General features: G+C 51.3%; 1 protein-coding gene across 1 annotated transcript; it reads left to right on the top strand.

Moving 5' to 3' along the window:
• The first annotated feature begins 2,847 nt into the window (after positions 1-2,847).
• LOC119109917 (uncharacterized) lies at positions 2,848-22,802 on the top strand. The gene is made up of 6 exons (XM_037233664.1): positions 2,848-2,989; positions 9,024-9,182; positions 18,511-18,684; positions 19,051-19,148; positions 19,323-19,918; positions 22,727-22,802. The coding sequence occupies exons 1-6, from the start codon at positions 2,848-2,850 to the stop codon at positions 22,800-22,802; spliced, it is 1,245 nt and encodes a 414-aa protein (XP_037089559.1).
• The last annotated feature ends 897 nt before the right edge of the window (positions 22,803-23,699 follow it).

Raw genomic sequence — 23,699 nt, 5'->3', positions numbered from 1 at the left:
ATCTCTCTCTCTCTCCTCTCTCTCTCTCTCTCTCTCTCTCTTCTATCTCTATTCGCTTCTCTTCTCTTCTCCCCCTCCCCCCCCCCCCCCCCCTCCTCTCTTCTCTCTCTCTCTCTCGCTCTCTCTCTCTCTGAGGCCAGCTCTCGACATCACCCCCAGTTATTCTGAGATGGAGCCCACGTCACTGTGTGAGTCTCCAATCGGAGACTGGGGCCTGAAATCACTGCTATATCTATTTGGCATCTACCTCTGTTTTGACCTTCGCACCCCATGGTGTGATAACGGCTCGGATAACAAGTAAGCCTCTGGTTAAATTGTTAAGAGACGGAGCTTAGTTTAAGGCGCATAGTTTGAGGTTTTAGATAATTTAACAACGTATTCTAAACGAAACAAGCTTTGAAGGACTATGATACATGTCAATGATAAAACCAATAAGCGGAAATGTTATCCCCAGCTTGGGAAAGCCAACGAAGGTCTTGCTGGTGGGGTTACTTGTTGGTGATAATGAGCGAGGAGACCATTCGAAAAATCCCAGCAATTGCCGTTCGAGCATAAAATCTAAACTCTCGAGAAGTAATTCGAAAAGATTTGATTATAAACAACGAATCTATATAGAAAGAATAGTTAAACGCACACCAGAAAGGTGCAGCCATCCTTATGCGCTGCTGCAGTGACTAGCGATGCCAGCCATAAACCATCATCCGCTAAGATTAATATGGCATAAGGAGAGTGTTCCAGTCGTCATCTAACATTCGCTGATAGGATGCATGAGATGTTTCCTTGTAAGGCTGCAAGTGGTTGATTTGCTTCGCTCGTAATGTTAACCAAGCATCACAAAGTATTAGAGCATGTTTTATACCCAGTGACGCAATCCCCTGGTGACATAAGGGCTCAGGCTACATACTCTTGGCGCCCGAAAATTTGGAAGACATTTCGGCCAGTGTAAGTGTCCTTGCCATAAGAAGTTCGAAGGCAGATGCTCCAAGTAGAGCGGCGCCGCTGAGCCCAGGTGAACGAGCCCCTTAAGCGCACGCAGATCGATGTCTGACTCATTTAGGAGGGGTTCCAAGCCAGAGAAAAGGGCGCCACTAATCCAGTAACAATTTGCCCTAAGTCTAGACAGGGGCGCCTCAAGCTCTAGGTAAAGGTAGGTCCTCAGCGACCGAGATGAGAATAGAGGTATACTATGTATCTATTGCACAGGTATAAAGAGAGTCCCAATGTCCAGGTAGATTTACATCACCGAGCCCAAGCAGGGGATCATACAGAAGTCGAAACGTAAGGGAGTCATAAATTCAGCGAAGTGACACCACAAGCCCGGAAAGGATTCCCTTATCCCTAAAGATGTTTCCTTCCACGCCCAAGAGGAGAGCGTTAAAAGCCTAAGCAGAGTGCGCTGAGCAAAGTGGGAAGATGGGTGTCTACAAACATAGGCAGACAGGTGCCCCAACACCAGGTGCAGGCATGCATGACTGCAGCCAGGAGGACTTTGTAGAGGGAGGGGGCGGAGCTCACAGGACAATCATTTTATGATAGCCAAAGAAGCCGTCTGTGGTGCTCAAATAACACAAAATGCAGACCTAAAAAGAGTTATGCCTCTCCGCTTCACCACCTTACCGTTCCTTCTCGTTATGCTCTGCATGGAAGTCCGAAAACGTTGGACAAACAAACGAAGGGCAACCTAAAGCCAGGGAGAGCGCTGGCGCGAAAATAACCAATATCTCCTTTACTTTCCCAAACTTGGATTGATGCATGGGTGACAGTCGCTGGCCATTGCGACGATCAGATGACGCTGTGAATATAGCGTCTGATGCTTGTGTGCGGCGGCTGTTTTTGAAAAGAAACCCTACCACTGTCATCCAGGGCATGAGCTGACATCGATGTAAAGTACCAGGGAATTATGTTTCCGAGCACACTTTTTCTAACGTAGTTCAAATTTATTTAGGGTCATTTAGGGGATCCATTTGAGCTCTTCTATGACTCCAATGAGTTAAGGTCATCGATATGACTGCAACTGTCTTTCGTTCTCCTTTGTACCTGGTAGATAGTGCACCTGACATTTGTCTTGTCGGCAAGACGGAAATGAACGTGCGTTGGCTGTTTTACAAGGTACGGGGCCCTAGAAAAAGGCTGTTTTCTTGTTTTCTTCTAAAAACACAGCCCTTCTATGCAGTAGGCCAGTAGTTTTTAAGTTTAAGTTTAAGAGTTTTTACGCACAGCATATCTGGAAACATAGATTTCTATCACGCTAGCGCTTCGTCCCGGTCCGCACGCTTTCGACTGAAGGCCTGCCATAATAAAAGAAACGCTACATGAAACCCACTTCAACCTATCCCGTTTAGGTGCCAAACGAAACCGAATTATATCGGTATATAAAAACAAATTCATGGAACAAGGGAACTAGAACAAAAAAAGAAGGGTATGCCGTAGCTTCTACATTTTTATCTTCCCTACTTATTTTTGCAGTGGGACCAATGTAATGGCCTTGCCTGGCCCGCCAGCTACTTCGCCAAAATATCGTAGTGCTTTGACGAGCATATATAAGTTACTGCACTATAAAAAAGCGAGAGAGCTGCTTGCTAGCCGCTTGGCAACAGTTAACGTAATGTTTTGAGCAGCAAAGGCAAGTTATCACAGCTTTTTTACTAAAGACCTCATGAAGCTATGATAGTGAGCGCAAACCTGCTAGTTTCTGCAGGGCAGCCTAGATGGAAGTTTACTCACGCCGTACCCAGCAGTGGCGAGGATATTCGTCGCGTGATGAGGACTGTGGGGCATTCGAACGATAATTCCATAACAGGGTGCCACCGACAGTAGCGACGTCATCAGCGATCACGAGTCTGTCAAATGACGCGCTCGAGTAATATTGATTCAATCGAGTACGTCAAATCGACCCTGCAGAAGACGCTCAAGATGGGCCCACTGCTGTTCGGGTTGCGCGGCAGGCGGTCCTGCTGCAAGTCTGAGTCTGAGTCTGAGTCTGAGTCTGGTCGGTCAGAGTGTGAGTGAGTCTCATCTGAGCCTGAGTCTGAGTCTGGTCGGTCTGAGTGTGAGTGAGTCTCGTCTGTGCCTGAGTCTGAGTCTGGTCGGTCTGAGTGTGAGTGAGTTTCGTCTGAGTCTGCAGTCTGAGTCTGGTCGGTCTGAGTGTGAGTGAGTCTCGTCTGAGTCTGAGTCTGGTCGGTCTGAGTGTGAGTGAGTCTCGTCTGAGCCTGAGTCTGAGTCTGGTCGGTCCGAGTGTGAGTGAGTCTCGTCCGAGTTTGAGTCTGAGTCTGGTCGGTCTGAGTGTGAGTGAGTCTAGTCGGTCTGAGTGTGAGTGAGTCTCGTCGAGTCTGAGTCTAAGTCTGAGGCTGTTAGTATTTTGTGGACAGCGCAGCGTCCCATTTCAAGTCCGATGGTGGGCCTACAGCTCTTGAATGTTTGCTTGGGTGGTCCGCGTAGCGGGTCCTTAAGACAATCAGGGCATGAAGTCCAGGGGCGACAGCTCGGGTAAGTGAGGAGGCCCACAACACTTGAGTCTTAGGACTGATGTGCCTTCCAGGTAAATGCTCCTCCTGGTAGTCCGGTAAAGCCAGGGAACGTGCGGGCGCCGTCTCGTCCCGCTGGAGCCACTCCTCATCTCAATAGATCCCGTGAATTCGCTGCAGGGCTGCCAAGAGGGGTGTTAGAGTTTTTACCGACGTACCGCTCCGAGGTGATGTTGACAAAATCCTCGTTCTCGTCTTCAAAGAACAAGGGACGATCGGAGACTGACCCTTCCGCATAGTAACGGACGCTGTCTTTGACGCCTTCTTCGGATGGAGCGGTTTGTGGGTGGTCTTAAACTGACCTCAGCCGTCCCCCAGTGCACAACACTGTGGCTGCTAAGCCTATTGCACAGCCAGAAGTACAACCGTATCTGAGGACGACACATTTGCAAAAGCGTTTGAATGCTGGCTAAACCACGGAGCCATCTCCGCGCCTCTCCTGCCCACGCCATGTCCTTTTTCTTCTAGCAACACCTTCCAAGTTTTGGACTTCATGGGTAGCTTCAAGGCGTGTAAGCCTCTTACAGTTGGACTCATTCAATATGTGCTGCATGTCGAAGTTCTCACCACCCCGGGCGTCTGTGACCGATGGTCCACGGGTGTCCGTCCCGGTGGCGCAGCTGGTTAGAGCGCCTGCGTTCCGATCCACCCACCCGTGGCGGGGTGCGTTCGAGTCGCTTTAGGCGCTCGCTATTTATCCTTGACAGGCATAGTCTGCGGTCGGTGGCAGCAGTCGCGCTAAAGGTCAGTTGACGTTGGAGGGCGGGGTGGACCTTGCCCCGCCTTGCGCCCCCCCCCAAAAAAAACTTTGGCCACTAAATGCTACCGTTGCTTGGAATTGCGCGATCGGATGGCAGGGGTCAGAGTTCACACAACAAACACTGTTTAGCGTGAGGTATGATCCCAGACATCCATCCATTCAAAGGGTTCAGATCAAAGCTTTTTTAAAATGGCACGTATACCCCTTTGAGAGCTGTGTAACGGGTTCATTGAGTTTTTGGCCATTGTGCCCCCGTCCAGCTAGCAGCCGTCCACATAAAAGCTGTGAATGGCAGAACCAATACTCTGCAGGAAAAAAGTTTCATACACGAGTTTACTTTGGTGATGTAGCATCATGTCCATCAATCACGTATGAAAATTTCATTTGAAGTGTTGCTTTTTATCGAAACAAAACAATTCAGACCAAAACGAGCAGCAGTTGTCCACAGTGCAAACAAGAGTCGCTCAGCCTGCGGGTCTCGCCTGTAATTCCACTCAGGATTTTTCAGAGCTCGATAAATTTTGGCTTTGAATTCGTTCAGAAAATAACTTCATCTGCGAAGTGCGACTTAAAATGTAAGTGTTTCACTTGAATTATGATTAAGCAGATCGTGAAACCTAGCAGCCTGCTTTTCGTTTTCTGCTCACAAATGCTGGGACTTTGATAACAACCAGCTTCATTTCGTCACCCTGCAGAGGACTGACGCTCCAACCAAGCACGTTCACACCCTTCGTTGCAGCGACCGTTTCACGTGACATTTATCAGCCGATCGGGGCCTCTCCTGCTTTCGTGTGACATCATTCATGACGTCATGCTTAAACTGTGCCCAAAATGAAACATACCGTAGGCTAATCATGTTTTGGTTTTGATTACGGTGTAGCACTGAATATCATAACACGCTCTATAATCTGGCTATCTCAGTTCCAATCCCCACACAAAGGAGCAGCATTCCCTTAAGCATTTGCAGGAACGGCGCTCATTTTTACGACAAATATGCAATGAAATTCCATAATTTAGGCGTGAACATAGATGGTTGAGAAGCAGGATCATTCTTACCGTACTATAACCAAAAGCACGCATTCCGCGAACAAAAACATCGAGTGCTTGGTACTGACACACCACTGTTAGAAATTATCGGCTCGTAATTTAGCTCATGACATTCACGAAAATGTGATTCAGCTGATGATTAAAGACGGCATTTTTCCTAGCAAGCCGACTCAGCTCATCACTCATCCCAAAATGATTGGCTCATGAGCCAAATCATGATCCAGAAAGAGACGGACAAAAGTCTCCTGATTAGACACCTTACCTTTTCACAGACCAGGGGTTCATGGGTAGAAGACCGGGGCCACATTATCCGCTGCCGGTCAGGGACTGAAGGGCCATTTCGTCCCAGCGCGGGGTGCTTACCGGCTATCATTCTAGCAAAATGGAGACCCCCCTCCCTGTTGCAGGAAGATCCTCTGACCCGGTCAGTGGCCCCGGATTGACGCAGAGGCTCTCATTGCCGCAAAAAAGATCCCTGATAATTCGCAGGGGCTTCAATAATTGGCAAAGAGTTCAGCTGAGCTTGAACATCCCTGACTGACATCGGGCGGAGGGCCCGTCCGGTGCTGGAGCCCTGACTGACACAGGGGCTTGGTGGGCTTGGTCTCATGGTTGGGCTTGCATTATAAGCCCTTGACCAGGGCCTCTGGTCAAGACAGGGGTCATTCTTTGCATAAGGGGCCGATTAATGCAAATATCGGGCACCGGCCTTGTCCATGTGTGGGGGATGGGGCCTCCTGCCCAGACCGGTACGAAGCCGATTGTTCGGCACTGGTGGTGCCTGACCGACGCAGAGGCTCTCATGTGTGGGAGATGGGGCCTCCTGCCCAGACCAGCACGAAGCCGATTGTTCGGTACTGGTGGTGCCTGACCGACGCAGAGGCTCTCATCGACTGAAGGGGCTCTGATCGGCGCAAAGAGCCTTCTGATAGGTCGTTGAGGCCTTTCAAGCAACGAAGGGGATTGGCCACGTGGGGGAATTGCATAAGCTGCCGGTTTTCAAGACTATGATTCAGAAGATCACATGAGTTTTGACGTCAGCAAGGGGAAAACATTGAGAGCCAAACAACATGACACCCTCCAAACTGCACAAATGTACCTAGGACCTGCCATCTTTGCACAGCAAAGCTGACTTAGTGAAATATCCCACCAATGTTGCCAGACACATAGCCTGAGCAAGTTCCTTAAAAAAACAAAACAGCGCGTGACGCAGGTGAAGGTGGTCAGACTGAGCCCTGAGGCAACTGGCGTCCCGCCCCAGTGCCGCTGGATGGACTTGGCTTGAAGCGACAAGCTGTCGGGAGGCGCCTACGTTGAGCGCCGGCAGCTCCTCGCCGGGGCGGGTCGCGGTTCGGGCCTTCCCCCCAACGCCGATAGATGGCAGCACTCACTCGCTTGGTTACACGGACGAACGGATTCCAAGACGCCGCCAGGCGACTATCGGGACATGATCCGGTTTTCGGATGCGGATGTAATGCCGCGCACGGATGCGTGGGGCTTTTCCCGCCGTCCGGTTATTAATGCAGTCTTACCTGCCAGCTGTATTTGCTCTACCCTGGTCACCAGGCAGCGGTCTATCGAGGTCTCAGCTGTTGGCGCCACCAGCAGGTTTTTAATCTGTCCCTCTTATTCTCTATCTCGCTTCATCCTGCATCCTCGCGACACCCTGCTTGTCCGGGGCAGGCTGCATGCGTCAGCCACAAGTGGACCGAGAGGTCCGTGAGAAGGGGACCAGGCCGGGTGCCCAACGCGCGTGCGCGTGTTAAAGCTCGGCAGTTGAACCCCCAGGCGCATCCAAGTCTGCCCCACCGTTAACCATTTTCCTTCAACCCATAGCCCTGAAATAATCAGTTCTGGTGGAAAGGGCTCTAATCTAAAAAAACAAAAAACAAAAACCAAACCAGCAGGTTCAGGCGCGTGCCTCGCCCATGCAGCAGGTGGGATAATAACTCGCTTTTAAATGCATCTGGGTAAGCTCTTTACTTAGCGGAAGTCGTTTCCACATGCATTTTAAAGCCTGTCAGGGCCATCGTACCTTTGTATCCGCGGCCTCAGAGCTTGGCTGAAATGGTTAATGGCTGCGTTTCCACGGGGCTTAGGCCCCACGACAGGGCTGGACAGGTTTTTCTACCTCGAAAAATTTAACATAAAACGAATAAAAACAAATCACTCAGAAACCTTGATGTCTTCGCTCTTTACCTCTGGACCGTGCTCTGTGGTGCAGCCAAAGGCTGACTTGATGTGGCGAAGACCGGGGTGCTTGAGACGTCGCTAGTTCTTTTTTTAAATAACGGACTGCCTCACTCCGTTCGATGCGATTACGTCTGGGTGGCTCTCGCGAACCTAAAGAACACCCTCAAGCTTGGTGCCATCTGTTTGCTCAAGGCAAGCCGCCAGGGCCACTCCCACCCACCTGCGACGGCGACCCGCCATGCCGACTGCGAACTGAGAGCCGCGAGAAGTGGAGTTCATGGCACCGACCGAGTCGATGCCGAGCTTAGAGCACGGCCGCTGTGGCGGCGGGCCGACTGCAGGGCGCCGGACGACGGAGTCCACGTGGCGCCATGCGCCGGCGGGGTGGGGGTCAGTGGCCGATGAGAGTTCTTCAGCATCCCTGCTCACCGTCCGCGGGGGCGATCAGACGAGGCGGTCTGTTGACTCGTGCGCACGAGACGAGCCCCACGGCTCGCTTCGGGCGTCATCAAGAGTGCTGTGGACGAGCTGAAGACCTCCTGGTCTGCTTCGAGGCGACGGCCCGCTCTGGACCTCGGACGATAATGTCATCACTGGGCATGTGAGCTCGTGTCTGACGTAGAAGTAGGGTCACACTTGCCGCGGGCACCGTCCTGCAGGCGTTGGTCAACCACGTCGGATCTGACCCCGAGGTAGCCTCATCATGAAGCAGCCGCATTGGACGAGCGTCGTTGTCCTTTTAGATGATAGCGCCACTGAAGTCTTTGCCATTGGGACTCTACATCGCACTCGGCTGCTGAGGCCATATGACGGCGCTTGCCATTACGCTGACAGGAAGGGCGAGCGGCGCGGCGAATCGAACTCCGTGTCTCTGGCTTCCCAAACGCACCCCTTAACAAGCGCATCACCGGCACCCATCTCTGAAGCCTCCAACAGCCAGGCTGGTTACATCGTCATCTTCATGAGATCATGCTGAGGTCATAGGCTCGATCCCCACCGGCACCCTGAACGGCACTCTGCTGCCGGCAGATGTCGGCCCGGGTTGGGTCGGCACACTCTGGGCAAGTGTGACACGATGCGATCAAGCCAACTAAGCCATTCTCGCGGCAGTTCGACCACGACAACCGGCGGCAGGAGTTCTGAAGCGCTGAATGACAGAGGCCTATCTTCTGGCGCTCAACGCGCTCACAAAGCTCAGATGAAACAGGAGCTGCCGGCTCTGGGATGGACGGCGAGCATTGCTGAATCGAGGCAGAAAAGACAGGACTGCGCGATTTGAAACGGCGCCGAGGAGTTGCGTGTTGTTCCCGACTAAACATTTCCACGCCGACCTGATATATTGCTTACAGTGATCCATCTGAGACCGTAGAGCGCATTTGTAAAAAAAGAGCGTCCGATTAGCTTGCACGCTTTTACACGAACAATCACACATCAAATCAAATTATTCCAAGCAGCTAGCCTGGCTAACGACTAAATGCAAGTCTGCTGACCTCCGCCAGGCAGCCACGGCTTACCTGCACGTCATGCACTCCGACGGCTAACGATCGTTGCCCGTTTTCAGCCTGACGGACGAAAGCGTCCGTTCAAGGTCTGGGACCACCGGAGGCACACCAAAAAAGGCCTGGTGGCGGCTTCACTAGGCGAGCTGCTGACTAGAGGTGAGACTACCTATCGAGAGGTGATAGAGGTGAGACTACCTATCGGAGACTACCACAGAGGTGATAGAGGTGAGACCATCGGTCCACAGAGGTGACAGAGGTGAGACCATCGGCCCACAGGGGTGATAGAGGTGAGACCATCGGCTCACGGAGGAGATAAAGGTGAGACCATCGGCCCACAGAGGTGATGGAGGTGAGACCATCGGCCCACAGAGGTGATAAAGGTGAGGCTGTCGGTCCGCGGAGGTGACAAAGGTGAGGTCATCAGCCCGCTGGATGCCAAATTTGTGTTACTAGTACACTGCGCTTTCTGCTGCGCACAATGTCATAGTAAAGAGGAGAAGGGCGCTGATGGCTCACGCAGTTTACATCTTTGTTTAGCTATTCCAGGATCAAATTGTTTGGTGATGTTAAGTTCTCTCTGCTCCTCGTCCAATTCGACTTTATTTTAAATGGTTTCATGACGTCCTTCCCACATATCTGCGCGCAGCAACGTTAGCCACGAGTGAATACAGCGTCCGATGCTTTGGGGGCAGGCTCCATCCACCGCATTAACCGTTTTAAAGTCGAGCGCAAAAGGGGTAAGTTTTGCTTTTGACGTCTGCTCGAAGATATTCAACGGCATCTTTTTTGGTATGTCTCACTACTACCCAATACTCCTGTCATAGGGCGTATCTTTTCGAGAAAACAGTTTTCTAGGCAAAGTGTAACAAAATGATGCAAAGAGTATTTCAAACTTTCTAGCAATTTCCAACCCCTGCTTTCCCTGCGCGTTGACGGGCGTTAACGCTTCTTCTATACTGGGGATGTCACAGACACGCATCTACACCAATTAAAAATTCCGCCGTATTGGGCAGAGCTTTTCTCGCATCCCTCCTGTCTTCGCGACCTTTGCTTGAAACGTGTTTTCAGCGAGTTAAGAGGTGAAGTAGCGTGACTTCCGTTCGCCCTTTTTTTGCTACGATGACCAATACGCAGCAAAAAATGCATGACATTCAGTTGAATCTGGCATATATCCACTGGAACCTGCGATATCTTGATATACGTACCTCCGAGAACCTATGATTATGGCCATGTACATGACAAATTCATTTGGTGTCGCGGATCATGTTTTCCAAAATGCATGTAAAGTGATGCTATCTCACGAACCGTCGGCCATTAACATGCCCCTGTTAAACACGCCTACCTTAATACGGTATTAGGCTGGCGCCTGACTAAATCATTTCTGTCCCAGTGCTAGTCTTTTCCCCACATAATGAAGAAGGACCTCAGGCTCCTGTTTTTTTTCGGGATAACGAGTGGGCACTCTAGGCTGAAAACAATCAATCTTCAGTATACCGAGAGGCATTGTGTTAACGGCGCTATCAAGCAAGCTTTGGCCAGCATTGAAGACCAATAGAATTGGGTAATCACTATAACAAATGCTGACTTGACAATGGTCTAACCAGTTCCTTGTGACATAATTAAGGTCCATGATTTTCAGCACAAGAACTGCCAACTAGGAACAGGCTTTTTAGTCGATTGCCGTTTGACTGCATGCACTTAATTTGTTCGAGCCAATTTGGGCGCACAGTTGTTCAGGTTCCAAGTATTTGCGTATCAATATTGTTTTTTCAGCGACATCAATCTCCTGTGATGTTAGTGCTAGCGTGCAGCATTTGAGCGGGAATAGTGATGTCGATATGATGAAAAAATCTCCTTTTTTGTTCGATCTAGGTACAAAATTAAAGCAAAAGAAATCTCAAGAAATACCCAAAGTGGCGCCCTTTTCGACCAACGCTAGGCTAATTTCCAAAGACTTCTGTACGTGACGTCTGAAACGAGCGGCCTAAAAAGACAACAAAAGAGCAAGAGCTTTAAAATATCGCAAGTCTTGTGCCACGCCAGCGCCCAAATTTGGGCTGAAATTTAAGTTAGCGCAGTTCTGATTTGGTGTGAAAAGAAGAGTTTGCCAGATCTCACCATTTCTTGTGGAGAAAGCGTCACAAAGCGGCAAAATTCCTAGAGCAATTTACAGTTAATATAATTATCACTCTTATGATTTTGCTCCCGTGCACAGATGCAGCGCTTGTCTTACATTTCATCTGAATTTCCAAACCACGCCGTGATATTCTCAAAACAAAACTTTGTTTTGGAAATATCACGTAATAATTTCCTGTTAGCGGTGCACATTTGTGCTTTTCCGTAACGTTCTTCCGTAGCTTGTTCCCAACTTGTGCACAAATCGGGATGGATAATGCATGATGAGTTTGGCAAAATGCTGAAGCCTGTTCAAGTTCCCCGGCTCTTTTTCAAAGCAGCTCACTTTGATTGCGCTCGACGACCATAAGAGTCGCGTGACAGGAGCCACCTTCCCGCCACACATACGCGGCCCAAAACCTAACAGTTCATGGGGAGCGTGCCTGGACACAAGAAGTTATCCTTCATCTCCGGATGCAGCTCCTGCACCGTGAAGAGTCCCGAAAACAACTGAACATCCACAAAACAGCGTCCTTGCCGAGAAGTGCCTGGCAATAATGCTAAACGAGAAGCACCTGACAGCGCCGCGAAAAAACTAATCTGTTGGTTTCAAAACACCCGAGATTTGACTATTTGGCGAGCCACAGAAAATGAGCCACACGCAAGCGTGCAGAGTCTGTTGCTGCCGACCTCGTATTCTGACACGTTGACCTGCAGGTCAACCCCCACAGTGACGCTGCTCCGGCTGAGACATCTGGCCCCATCCAAGAGGCAGGTGGTGCGGTGCGGCGCACAGCGCCACAGGTGAACAGTGAGATCCCGCCCATACCATCGTCCTCGACCCGGCGCGGTGTCCCTTCCAGTGAATCCAAGAAGATGACGTGCTGAGATCACGAGCTGCTCAAAGGCTCATCGAAGAGAAAAACGGCGCGCATGAAGGCTCGCAGCCCAACCACAAAATGGCGTTGTCGTTTCTGTAGTTCAAAAAGTTGAAAGGAAAGTAAGAGCAAGCACTGCAAAGGCTTAAAAAGAAAGAAGAAAATGCAGAGGCGGCAAACAGCGGAACAAAGGTCGTGGGAAACAAGGCAGGAAACTAAGGAGGGCCGCTTCATTTGCCAGGGACCAGAAGAGCGAACAGTGAAACGCAGACTGGATTTTACGGGTGCAGGGCGGAGAAAACGTCCGCTGCATTCCGCTGCTTCGACGAATGACAACAGAATGGAATGCTCTCGCTTTGTTTCTGGCGCATGATATGGCCGACCTGCCAAAGCGTGGATACAGTGAACTATTTGTCAAGCTTGAGGATGTATGCTCTGCTCAGACTGGAGCAGCTTTGGAGTTGTATGTCTGAGATCTGTTCCGAGTTCAGTGAAGTGCGGAGCGTGAGCACTGCCGCGTGCTGTTTAAAATATACTCGCTTTGTGCGTTACATGCATTACTATTATGCTGGATAAAAGTAAATTCATAAGACCAAGTGCAATATCCAGTTCAAAGCATGACAATTGTCTGTCATGACGCGAATGATGTACTGAAATACTTGACCTTTGGGATCCGGAGAGTGTTTGTGTAATACGACAAAGGGTCGCCGCCTCCACTACTAGAAAAGTTTCATAGAAGGCCAGATCCCAGCTCAAATATCTGTTTGAGCAGGAATTAGCTTGATGGGTGTCGGATTGGTCGGACTGATCTGCAGGTGTAAATGCCATTACAATTCGAATACAATGGTTGACAACGAACGGGTACGTTTATTTTAAAGTGGATCAGCAATGCGCGAATTATAGCTCGCGCGTTGATTGTTCACTTTTAACTCACTATATCTTGTTCAATGATTATGTAAGCAATGTTGCCACAGATTTACTCATCATGCCCGAAGCCTTCCGGTCATCTGTTCCAAATATCCTGACTATCTGTCTCAAGTCCCCTGACTATATGCCCCAAGTTTCCCGATTGTCCCGAGTTTTCCCGAGTCCGTCCCAAGCCCAACCAGCTATTATCTTTCAATAGTCTCCCGGCTATGTTCCATGTCTCCCGAGTCTGTTCCATGTCACTCCATCAGGAACATTCCGTTACACTCGCAAAAAATCACGACTGTGTTGTGCCATCGAAAGGCGTTCGGTTGAAGGGAGTGTCCCGCCTATAGGAAAAGTTTATGAGCACACTCCGATGAAACATCAGGACCATTTGTATCTGATGGTACCACTGGACAGTGCCGCCGCAGCACCATCATTATATTATAAGATACATTTTAGTTAGTTTTGCGTCAAAATTACTCTGTCAACGCTTTGTAAACGCACTGTACTTCTTCCTTTTTTGGTATACCTGTAGTGCATCCCAAGTTCGGGACAACTGCAGTTGTAGCGACCGCCGTCATCATGACGACGGCAGAATCTGCATTGGGCCGTTGTCAATTGCTACGTGTCAGAGGTACCACTTTTGAGCTGTTTTAACCCGCACATTGCGGGCCTGCGGGCTTAAAAAAGGCACCTTTTTTGGTATGAATGACGTCAGCACAAATGAACGTCCGTGATTGGCAGAGCGGGCGGTAAAGGCCAGTTACCGAGAAATGCATTGGCTGAAGTTCGGACCGGTGCATTACTAGAGACCATGTCATACCCTGTTTCCCAAACCAAAGCGCGCTTCGAAAAGAGTCACTGTGCTTAACTCCATAGGTGAAACTTCAAAGCCATAGTGTAACATTTCGTTGAATTCGCCGGTTGATAACCTTATGTTTCCACACTTTTTTCTCCAAAGAGAGTGTTTCCAGCTTTCATAGAATTTGTTTCCCGAGCATTTCGACAAATAAATATGTTGCAAACATTGCAGAATGCATGCGTTGGAAAAAAGCAAGACAAATTAAACGTATTACTTTTATAGTGGTGAGCAGAGTCCAATGACATTTCTTCCGCAGGAGCGGCTGCCTCGAATCGAAATTCTGAGCTAGTCAGTCGGATCTCGAGAAAGCTGATATTAATAATGAAATCGGACGCGCCTATCAGACAACAAGTGAACGGTTCAAAAAGGTATCATATTCCTTTTAAGGCATGGACAGGAGTTACCGAGGGAGATGATCTAAGGGGGTAAAAAAAAACAATCTCAAAAACATACTTCAGTGATCTAAGTGTAAGCCTTTTTCAGATGGATATTGTTGCCTTACTATGGTGTAACATCCACGTTCGTCTTTTTATTCCACTCATCAGATCATTTCCCCTTAAATTTACGTTGTATCTTATTCTGACCGTGCGCAGGAACAACCGAAATGTTCGTTACGTTTGGCGCGCTGCGGCATGCCTTTTGTTGTGTATTGCAGTCCAGCCGGAGCTGTGCTAGCAGTTATAGGTGCCGTGTATACAACGGAAATCAGGGGTGACTTAGGGTGACAGCACCGCTGCCACTGGCATATGGCGCGCGCACGACTCTGGTCACCATTTGCAAGACATGAGGTGCCACAGGAACTTAGTGAACCATTTAGACGTCCAGCGAGACCTCATTGGTAACGCAAATATGATTTGGGGAACGTTGAAAGATCCCTGGGCCAGTGAAGTGGACAGGAACTTGTGATGAAACCATGGGAGCAAAAGAAGCCCATTGCCGCACTGACTTGACGTCCAAAGATCCTCCCAAATAGCAGGCAAAGGTCAAAAGCCAAGAGAAACTATCAACAGGCTTTGACACGGGCCCGGATGGCCGGTTGGATACCCTTCGCTCGGGTGGAGGTCAATTTGACCCGCTGAGATCTCAGGAACTAAGAAAGCTAGATGCGCCAAATTTACAGGATGTGTTGAACTATACGTAAACACACTTAGGTCAAAGTTTGAAGCTCCTAGGTCATGACCCGCGGGTCAAATAAGGTCAAACAAGGTCAATCTTCAGGTAGGTCAATCCAAGGTGCCCCTCAGAACCTCGATAGCTGCTCTAAACAAAATGTCACGCTCATTTAAGGTCAACGACCTTGTTTGACCTTTTTAAGGTCATGGTGACCAAAATCATCAAAGACTACATTGAGTTTTGCGTTTGGATAAGCGGCAAGGAATACGCTAGGCAGCATGTTCCTCAAAACAAAATGTTTACCTGGGTCATTTCAGGTCAGTGACCTATTTTGACCTTAAAGAAGTCCATGAAAGGTATATAATGCGGTTCCTGTAATCAGTAAATCTGAAATGAGCACCAGAAACTACACCACACAGCAAGGCCTGCAGTAATAAAACAGGTTGGTTTTGACCTTGGTCTGACCTTCACGCTCGACCCTAGATTGATTCAATTTTTTTATTCAATTGTTACGTTGCCAAAGAGAGCATCTCAGAGATATATGGCTTCGTCTAACTCTCCGTTGTTGGATCAGATTGAACGGTTGTCTAGAAGTGCCTTTGCTGAAACCCTAGCCTGATTTTAATCTGCCATAGGTCAGCGACCTTGCAAGGAACATCTACATTTTTGATGCAAGCGATCTGTTACTCAATTGTCTACAGCTATGCAAAATTTGACGGTACCACGTCATGCCGTTCGGAAACCATCCCGGAAAAATCTTTGGGGGATAATTTGACCCCCACCCGAGCGCGTGTCAAGGCCAACGCTTCAGGCTCCCGATGCAGCCAACTAAGCCGGATATGTGAAATGAATAAGACATTTTACCTCGGTTGACGCCGAACAAGCCTTCGGATGCGGGCCACCGCCATTTTGTGGGACAATATTTAGGCCGTTTTGAGCGTGATGCTAAAATTGTTACATGGGCTTATAACATTCAAACGCGGTGTGAAAATCTTTGATTAATCATTGTTCGTCAAAATCATTCCAATTGTTTTCCTACAATTAAGATGAATTTCAGACATATTTTTTATCCCAATGGCCTAGCTCTGCCCACCAAAGGTCCCCTGCACCGACGCTCAACGACGTCCGCTGAGCCCAAGCGTCTTACTTTGGTGTGTTTTGCTTTTGGGACAGTCTTCGCTCCAATAATGAACTGTGTCTCTGTCAACCCTCCTACGGTGAAGGTGAGAAAAATGCTCACCTGGCGGGAATGAAGTGACTCCTATCCTGAGACGATGAGGAAATCAAGGGGACTCAGAAGTCCGTGGACGTCTGCCCTCCTGATAGAGCTCAGTTCACCAACTGGATGAGATCAAGGGTACCGGACACTGGCCGATTGGTGACAGACACGTAGGTTGCCGTCCTTAGAACCAGGTTTGTGTGACTCGCCTTCGATGGTCGATTGGTACCGGGCCAAGACAACCGGAATGGAACGGGCTGGTCTGTGTTACAGTGTTGCGCGACAAGTAAGTATCTTTCGGCAGAAATAATCCGTTGCGTTATAACTTTTTTGCGATGGTGGCGCAGTTCGGGGTTTCGCAACAAGCTGTTCCCTGCCTATTAAGGGCTGCGATTCAAAACCATCCCCGCAAAACATTGGGACGAATAAGAGAACAGCGGTCAGCGACGCAGATGGCCAAGACCCGTCAACATTTTTTAAACGATCCCAAAACCGCTGGAGGGCCGCAACAATGCGTAGAAGTCTCGATACGTTTACAAGCCCGTGACGCCAGTGGTTCCTGAGGCACCCTCGACAATTCCACGGGAAGATGAGGCACCGCTGGTGAAGGCCGAGGCCACAATATGATATGTGAGCCTCTGGAACACCAAGTGTAGTGCAGCTGGTCAGTAGGATCACTACAGCGCTTGGTCGATACGTCCGTGCCAAGAACGCCACCTCTGTCATATTTGCTGCGCTGTATTTGGCTACCCGTTTCCCACCAGAGAGTGTATAAATAGATCCTCTCCAACGGATTATAGCAGAGGTCCGGTATTTCCAGACTCTCGCATTTCATTCCATCACGCGTCGTCGCGCCAAGTCGATACGTCGTGACGAGGCGTTATAGGCGCGTCCGCCCCGACATGTTGGGGGCTCTAAACTTCACTCCTTCTCTCTTTTCACTCAGCTTATAGAAATAAACCTCTTCCAATTAACTAGAACAGTCTGTCATTACACCCAACACGTTTCCAAGTTCTTTTCGACGCAGACTGGCAATGTCAAATAGGACTCCGAAATTTGGTGGTAGAATGGTTTCCAACTTTAGGGTACAAGTGTGGCGGCCAGAACATCCTCTTTAATGTGACCCTGTCCATGTCAAAAATTTCTCCAGAGTGATCTGGTTCTGGAAGAGGCCAAGGGAAGGTTGTGATACTATGGGGGTTGTGATACATGCCATGTACATGGCATGTTTGCCTACGGTTTCTTAGATTTCGTACATGCCAATGAGCATAACGCGGTGCCAGAAGTATATGTCAGGGAAATCCACGTTCAAATGCAACGCGCAATATTTATGCTACGGGAAAACGGTGCGTATATAAAACATGTAAATAGGCGTCGATTGTTGCGTCATGCAACGGCAAACCAGTTTAATGTGACTTCTTTGAGACAAAGATTATGAGGAGAATTTTGATCGCGAAAATTCATGCTCGATGTTCCGTGCCATTTCTTATAAACAGGCTTCTAGAGGATATTTAATCTGGCATTTGGTGTATGAAATTCTGACATTTAACATTGTTGCATTTTTGGGATGCATGATAAAATGGATCTGTTCCTAGATCCGCATTTTACGTTATAATGACCTATCCCTGACCCAGGAATCGGGTTATTGAGCTTCTCGTACAAATAGTATTTGGGTAAACCAGGTCCGGACCCCTGAGTTGAGCCTTCGCCCCCCCCCCCCCCCAATGCATTTGGACGGACCGCAAGACACACAATTTCCCTGAGCTTGAGCCAGATAGTTGGCCTGCGTACCGTGGGAGAATTTTGAGTCAAAATTCCAATGTTCCTACTGAATGATTTGGAGAAACTTCCAAGTCTGATCGGAGTTTTGCTTAAATCTCCAGCAAAACATTTTGCTAATGTAGTCTTAGAAGCCATTCCTGTTTTTGCTGGTCTTGAATGACAAATATCTTTCCCAAAGCTCTGATCTTATCTGCCACCGATGCACATGAAGTGTTGAAAAGAAGGCGAAGGCGTTTGCGTTCTGGACTGGCGAAACTGACGATTCACACATTCGGAGCGTCTACCGGTGCCAGTGCCGTTACAACATGCATTCATATATGCGTGGGTATGTGTACATTTATATGTACAGTCTCCACCAGTACCTTGCTCATGCCACGCCAGAGAACACGCCTACTGTTTGCTAGGAACTGATATATTTACACGCACCAGATGTCTCGAATTATTTAAAGAAACCCTCGAAACGAAGCTCAACCTCCTGAGAGAACAGCAATATATAAGGTGTCCTAAATCTGACCGTTCGAGAAACGACAATGTTGGCTCCATGAGAACCTCAGGAACTTCATTCACCTAATGTTATCCAGCCCTTTCGCTGCCTGCCGCCAGGTCGAGAAAAGCTCAAGTATGACGTCAGCCGTGGCGTCTCGGCCGTGCTGGAGTCGGACGGCACCACCGTGGACGACACCGAGTATTTCGCCACGCTGCCGGACAACACAGTCTTCCTTCTGCTGCGGGACTCGGACCGCTGGCTGCCGCCCGGTGTCGACATGCTCAGAGCAGGTGTCTGGACGATTCGCTCGCGCTCAGCCCTCGGTCTTCATTCGAAGGGCCATTGTGTGACGGATGGAGCCTCACAATCACTTTATGGACCCCTCAGCACTGGAAACGCTTCCTTTCTACGAGCTTTCCTAGCGTACAATTCAGGGTGTAGAACCGCAGGATACAAGCATACAACTTTGGAAACATTGTCTGCGCTGCAAATGTCATGAAACATGTTGTGGTACTTAAACATGAGAAAATGAAGCTATTCCCCTCGTATGTCGATTAAATGCCACGTCCACGGAGCTATTTGTGCTCAGTTGGAGGTGTGTAATGGCCAACGTCGGCGGCAGCCTGCTGACTGAGCGCCGTCTCGCCTGCCGCCAGCCCTGACCTGCATCCCACGCATCGTCTGCCAAACCATGCACGCGCTCGACCTGCGGGACGAGGCGCCCTCCTGGAAGATCGCCGACAACCGCGGCCAGGTGACCGTGCAACTGCACTGGGACTCGGCGGCGGGCGGCGAGCGGTCCGAGCGGCGCGCGCACCTGGTGGTGCGCGGCGTGGGCGAGACGCCGAGTGAGCCGCCGGACGCCGCGCCGCCGGTGCCGCCCCACGGCGCGCCGCCACCGTACGGGCCGGCGCGCCTGACGCGCCAGGGCAGCTCGGTTGAGTCGGGCACCGTGCACGTGCACACGGCCGAATGCGGCGCGCACCACCCACACGTGCACCACCACCACGCGACGCGCGGCTCGCCGGCCGACCAGTGCGACTTCCACTGCTGCGCGCTGCATCGGGGCGGCGCGCCGACCACCGCCACCAAGTCGGCGGCCACGTCGCCTATTCAGGAGGCCGCCAGCGGCCGCCGGCCGCTCACGCACGCTCGCTTCGACGAGGTGGCCCGGGCGGAGACGGCAGCAGCGGCGGCGGCGAAGGGCGCGACGGCAGAGGAAAGCTCCGAGTCAGAGGGGGATAACACGGTCAACGAGGAAGGCACCAGCCAGAAGCTGCTGCTGCTGGTGGACCAGCTGAGTGTGGAACGAACGCGCTACCTCAGCATCAAGGACATCGGCATCATCCTGGAGCGGCTGAGCTCCAAGATCCTGGACGTGGAGCGGATGGAGCGCGAGAAGGACGGCGACGACTGCCACAACTGGACGCTGAAGGCGACCATCCGCGGCGACGTGCTGCGTGACATCGGCGTCGTCTACCACGGCCACTACCACAGCATCAGTGAGCACCCGCGGTACGCACGGCGAGCCGAGCCGCCGCCGCCGCCGGCCGAGCCGCCGCCGTCGGCCTCGCAATGAGTCGGCCGGCCGCCGGACGACCCCGAACAGAGCACGTACGTGCCGGCAGAGACGGTCGGCAGGTGGCGCGACCAGCTGCTGCAGGCGCGGCAGCTGGCGCAGCCCAGCGCAGCCGGCGTGCTGCTGCAGCCGGCTGCGCCGCCGACTGCGCCACCGGCCGGCGGGCGGCGCGCGCCGCGCCCCCGCTGCTCGCCCTGCTGCCTGGCGGACGACGCGGCGCTCTGATCGCGGCCGCCCGGTGGCCGACACTGCTCAGCTGGCGGCCGGCGCCGCCGGCTCGGCGAGCCGCCGCTGCCGAGCGGCGCCGGGCCGCTCCTCTCACCCCAAGCGCACAGTGCCAATGCGACCAGCTCAGCGGCTCAGCCTGGACCAGTTGAACACATTTGAAAAGCCGTGGTTGATCCTGTTTTTGACGTTGAACATTTTGGTGGGCGCTAGTTGAAAGTGTCCGCATGATGCAGGAGTAGTTGATCAATGGCGTTTGTGGAGGTCTATTGGAGCTGATGTTGCCAGCATGTTCGTAGGAAGAGGTCTCCCGGCTCAAGTATAGTTGTGCTTTTGATGACGAAACTAGCTGTATTGCCTGGTTGCAGCATAGCACCTTACCTGTGGGACACATGCGTGTGCGTTGCAAGCATTCGGAATAGTATCACGGGGCTGTTGCAGACTTCGTGCAGAATGTGAATGTAGAGGGTTTCGGTTGTAGCAAAACCAAAGGCGGGGTTAGTTAGATATTTTGGTGCGCGCTGTTGACCTAACCATCCAAATTACCCACATGAAGCTGTTTTCATCCTTCCGCTTTTTCCAGCATTTGAAATCCTTCTTTTGTGAGAAAGAGTAGACGGTTCCAAATCTCCGAAATATGGTTATAATCCCAACGATTTTCGAATGTTTCGCTTCGCCTTCCGCCAGGACGCTATGAAATGCAACGCTACCATGATGGAAGCACCATCAGATGGTGCCCCCCCCCCCCCCCCAATTGAGTCATTGGCTAAGTGACAATTTAGTAGAATTATCACGGCGCTGCAGCGCAACGGAAACTTGGAACAAAAAGAGGGCACCAAAGAAATCACGAGAAAGTAGTAAAGCTCTCTACCTACTCCACAACGATTTTGGAGTTTGGAGTGAACCCAATCCCTTTTATGTAATTGCAACACATTCGGTTGTAAAAGCCAGCGAGTGTTGAGAAAAATCCACTCTCGATCCAAGCCTTGTCAGGTAAGACGTAGTAAAAGAAAAGCAATTACTCTCTTTTAAAAAGTAAGCCGTGACTCCTTTTCGCGTTGTTTGCATATGAGTGCTCCAGGCCTTCCATTGATTTAGGAAGATGTAGCACGACAAACACTAACCATGAAATCAACACACACACACACACACACACACACACACACACACACACACACACACACACACACACACACACACACACACACACACACAGACACACACACACACACACACACACACACACACACACCACACACCACACACACACACACACACACACATACACGCCCACACCTTGATTGCTTGTGGCCGTGACAACATCCCTTTAGTGTTCTTTCCAACATTTGGAACAGTGTAACCTAAGCCAATTCGCGAGGTTGCTGCTACCCGGAACAGTATTATGACATCCGCTTTACTACCCTGCGCTCCATCCAAAGATACTATTTAACCGTGTTTGACGAAACTCTCAAGTGACACAGCGAAAGCAAAGTTTTACACAAGGGCCAACTACATTAATTTACTGGTTTTGAATAAAAACGCCGGGCGTTTTTCTTTTGAGCGCATCTGAGACATTTGTACATGATATATACACATATATCTGAACTCCATGAACATTGAGGTACAACTTGACAGACGGTATTGTCGGCGGTAGCGCTGATCGTACCGTGCACTGGGATCGGCGCTGTCGCTGATAATTGGGATCGAACGTGAAGCTGCCTGCTGTGCCGGCCGGTACCGAGCATGGGCTCGCCAGGGTGCACCGATGGCTGGGTCGCGCAGTTGCCGTTGAGTGCTGGATTGTGCTTTGTGTTGTGGGAAGTCACCGGGTCTGGCTGAGATGAACCACTGGGCTTATCCGACTGGGATAAGATCCGAATGGGACCTTCGCACAGCCTGCAGATGTGCGATTACGGAGCTTTAAAAACCCCGGGCACGGGCGGCAAAGTCACGTTTTTTGATGTTGTCCAGTCAGTTGGGTTAGTTGAGGCCGGTGCTCCCTGACAACTCGGTCATTCGGGGCACGGCAGGATAGAGCCATGCACATTTTGTGAACTGCCCTTGTCGTTGGAAGCGGTGCAGTGTGCTTCACTTTTTACTTGTGTGAACAAAATTTCCACGCAAAGCACAAACATTGCATCAGTGATCTGTCATGCCGTAGTTGTGTGTTTATTTCCTGCGCTGTGGATTTGAGAAACTCATGCTCAGTGTGTGATCCGGATTGGGACGCGGATTGACGAATTGATAGACCGCGAGGCGAGGACGGAGCCGGGGCGTCCCCTTCCCGCTGCCCGCCGAGGAGCGGCTTTACATAGGAGATTCGGTTCACCAAAGTGAGTGTCGCCACGGACTTCCCGCGGCGTTCATCGAAACCAAACGCCGCCAAGCCGAACCAGGTGTCTCCAGGGGCTGCCGTGAAAAATGACTTCAGATGCCGCCTCCCCCAGACCTACCCCGAAAACAGCGCACGCTCCAAGTGTCTACTAGAGTCCGCCTTCCGCCAGTCAGCCAAACCCCGGTGCCTCCAGAGACCCCTCCGACATCCGCCCACACTCCGGTGTGCCCCAGAGCAGCCACATGCCCCAGGGAGGCTGCGCTTCATAGCCGTGGTCCAGGCAGGTGGGCGGCAGGTCCCTGGTCATCCCCTGGCTCCGTCCCCGCTCAGGCGTGGTGGCGGTGTATCGGCGTCGGCCAGCGCACCCCCTCGGCTCCGGTTCAATGCACTGACGTGCTGTCCTGGCTACGCTCAAACGCTTGCAGCGCTCACCGTCATGGCCCGCCGCATGCTTACGTTGTGTCGCTGGCCCCGAAAGGGCGGCGGGTGGCTGCCGACGCGCCGCGCCCAGCAACGCTGGCCGCTAACGGCCGCCCAGCAGCGTTGGTCGCCGACGGCCGCGCCCAGCGACGTTGGCCGCCGACGGCCGCGCCCAGCAGCGTTGGCCGCCGACGGCCACGCCCAGCAGCGCTGGGCCGCCGACGGCCGCGCCCCATCAGCGTTGGCCGCCGACGCACCGCGCCCAGCGGCGTCGGCCGTCGACGGCCGCGCCCAGCGGCGTTGGCCGCCGACGGCCGCGCCCAGCGGCGTTGGCCACCGACGGCCGCGCCTAGCAGCGTTAGCCGCCCGACGGTGGTTGCCGACGACTTGAAGGCGGTCGGCCCGAGAATGACTGTTAGGTTGTCCAGCCCTGGTATTGCGGGTACGGTCTTATCCAAAAACGGGGCGTCTCGTGTCGCGTACAAGCCGTGTGGTGAGCGTTTTGGAGCAATCGTTTTTTACACAAGGTTGTGATCACCACAAGTTGTGCTTTGCCACAAGCGCAATCACCGCGCGTTGTTCCGTGCCACATGTTGTGATCGCAACAAAAATTCTGTGACAATCACTGCCACATGGTGTAGACCTACTAACGTGCTAACGTGGCGTTCAGAGGCACTCACCGCTGCTGGTGCGGTGGCCGAGTGTATTTTGGGTGTGCATTGCCCGCGTACATTGTACTGCATTGA

The sequence above is a fragment of the Pollicipes pollicipes genome, unplaced genomic scaffold (genome assembly GCF_011947565.3).
Source record: "Pollicipes pollicipes isolate AB1234 unplaced genomic scaffold, Ppol_2.1 Scaffold_7231;HRSCAF=8579_pilon_pilon_pilon, whole genome shotgun sequence".
Lineage (NCBI taxonomy): Eukaryota > Metazoa > Arthropoda > Thecostraca > Pollicipedomorpha > Pollicipedidae > Pollicipes > Pollicipes pollicipes.
Note: the sequence above shows the minus strand (reverse complement) of the source record. Positions and strands in the feature narration are given on the sequence as shown.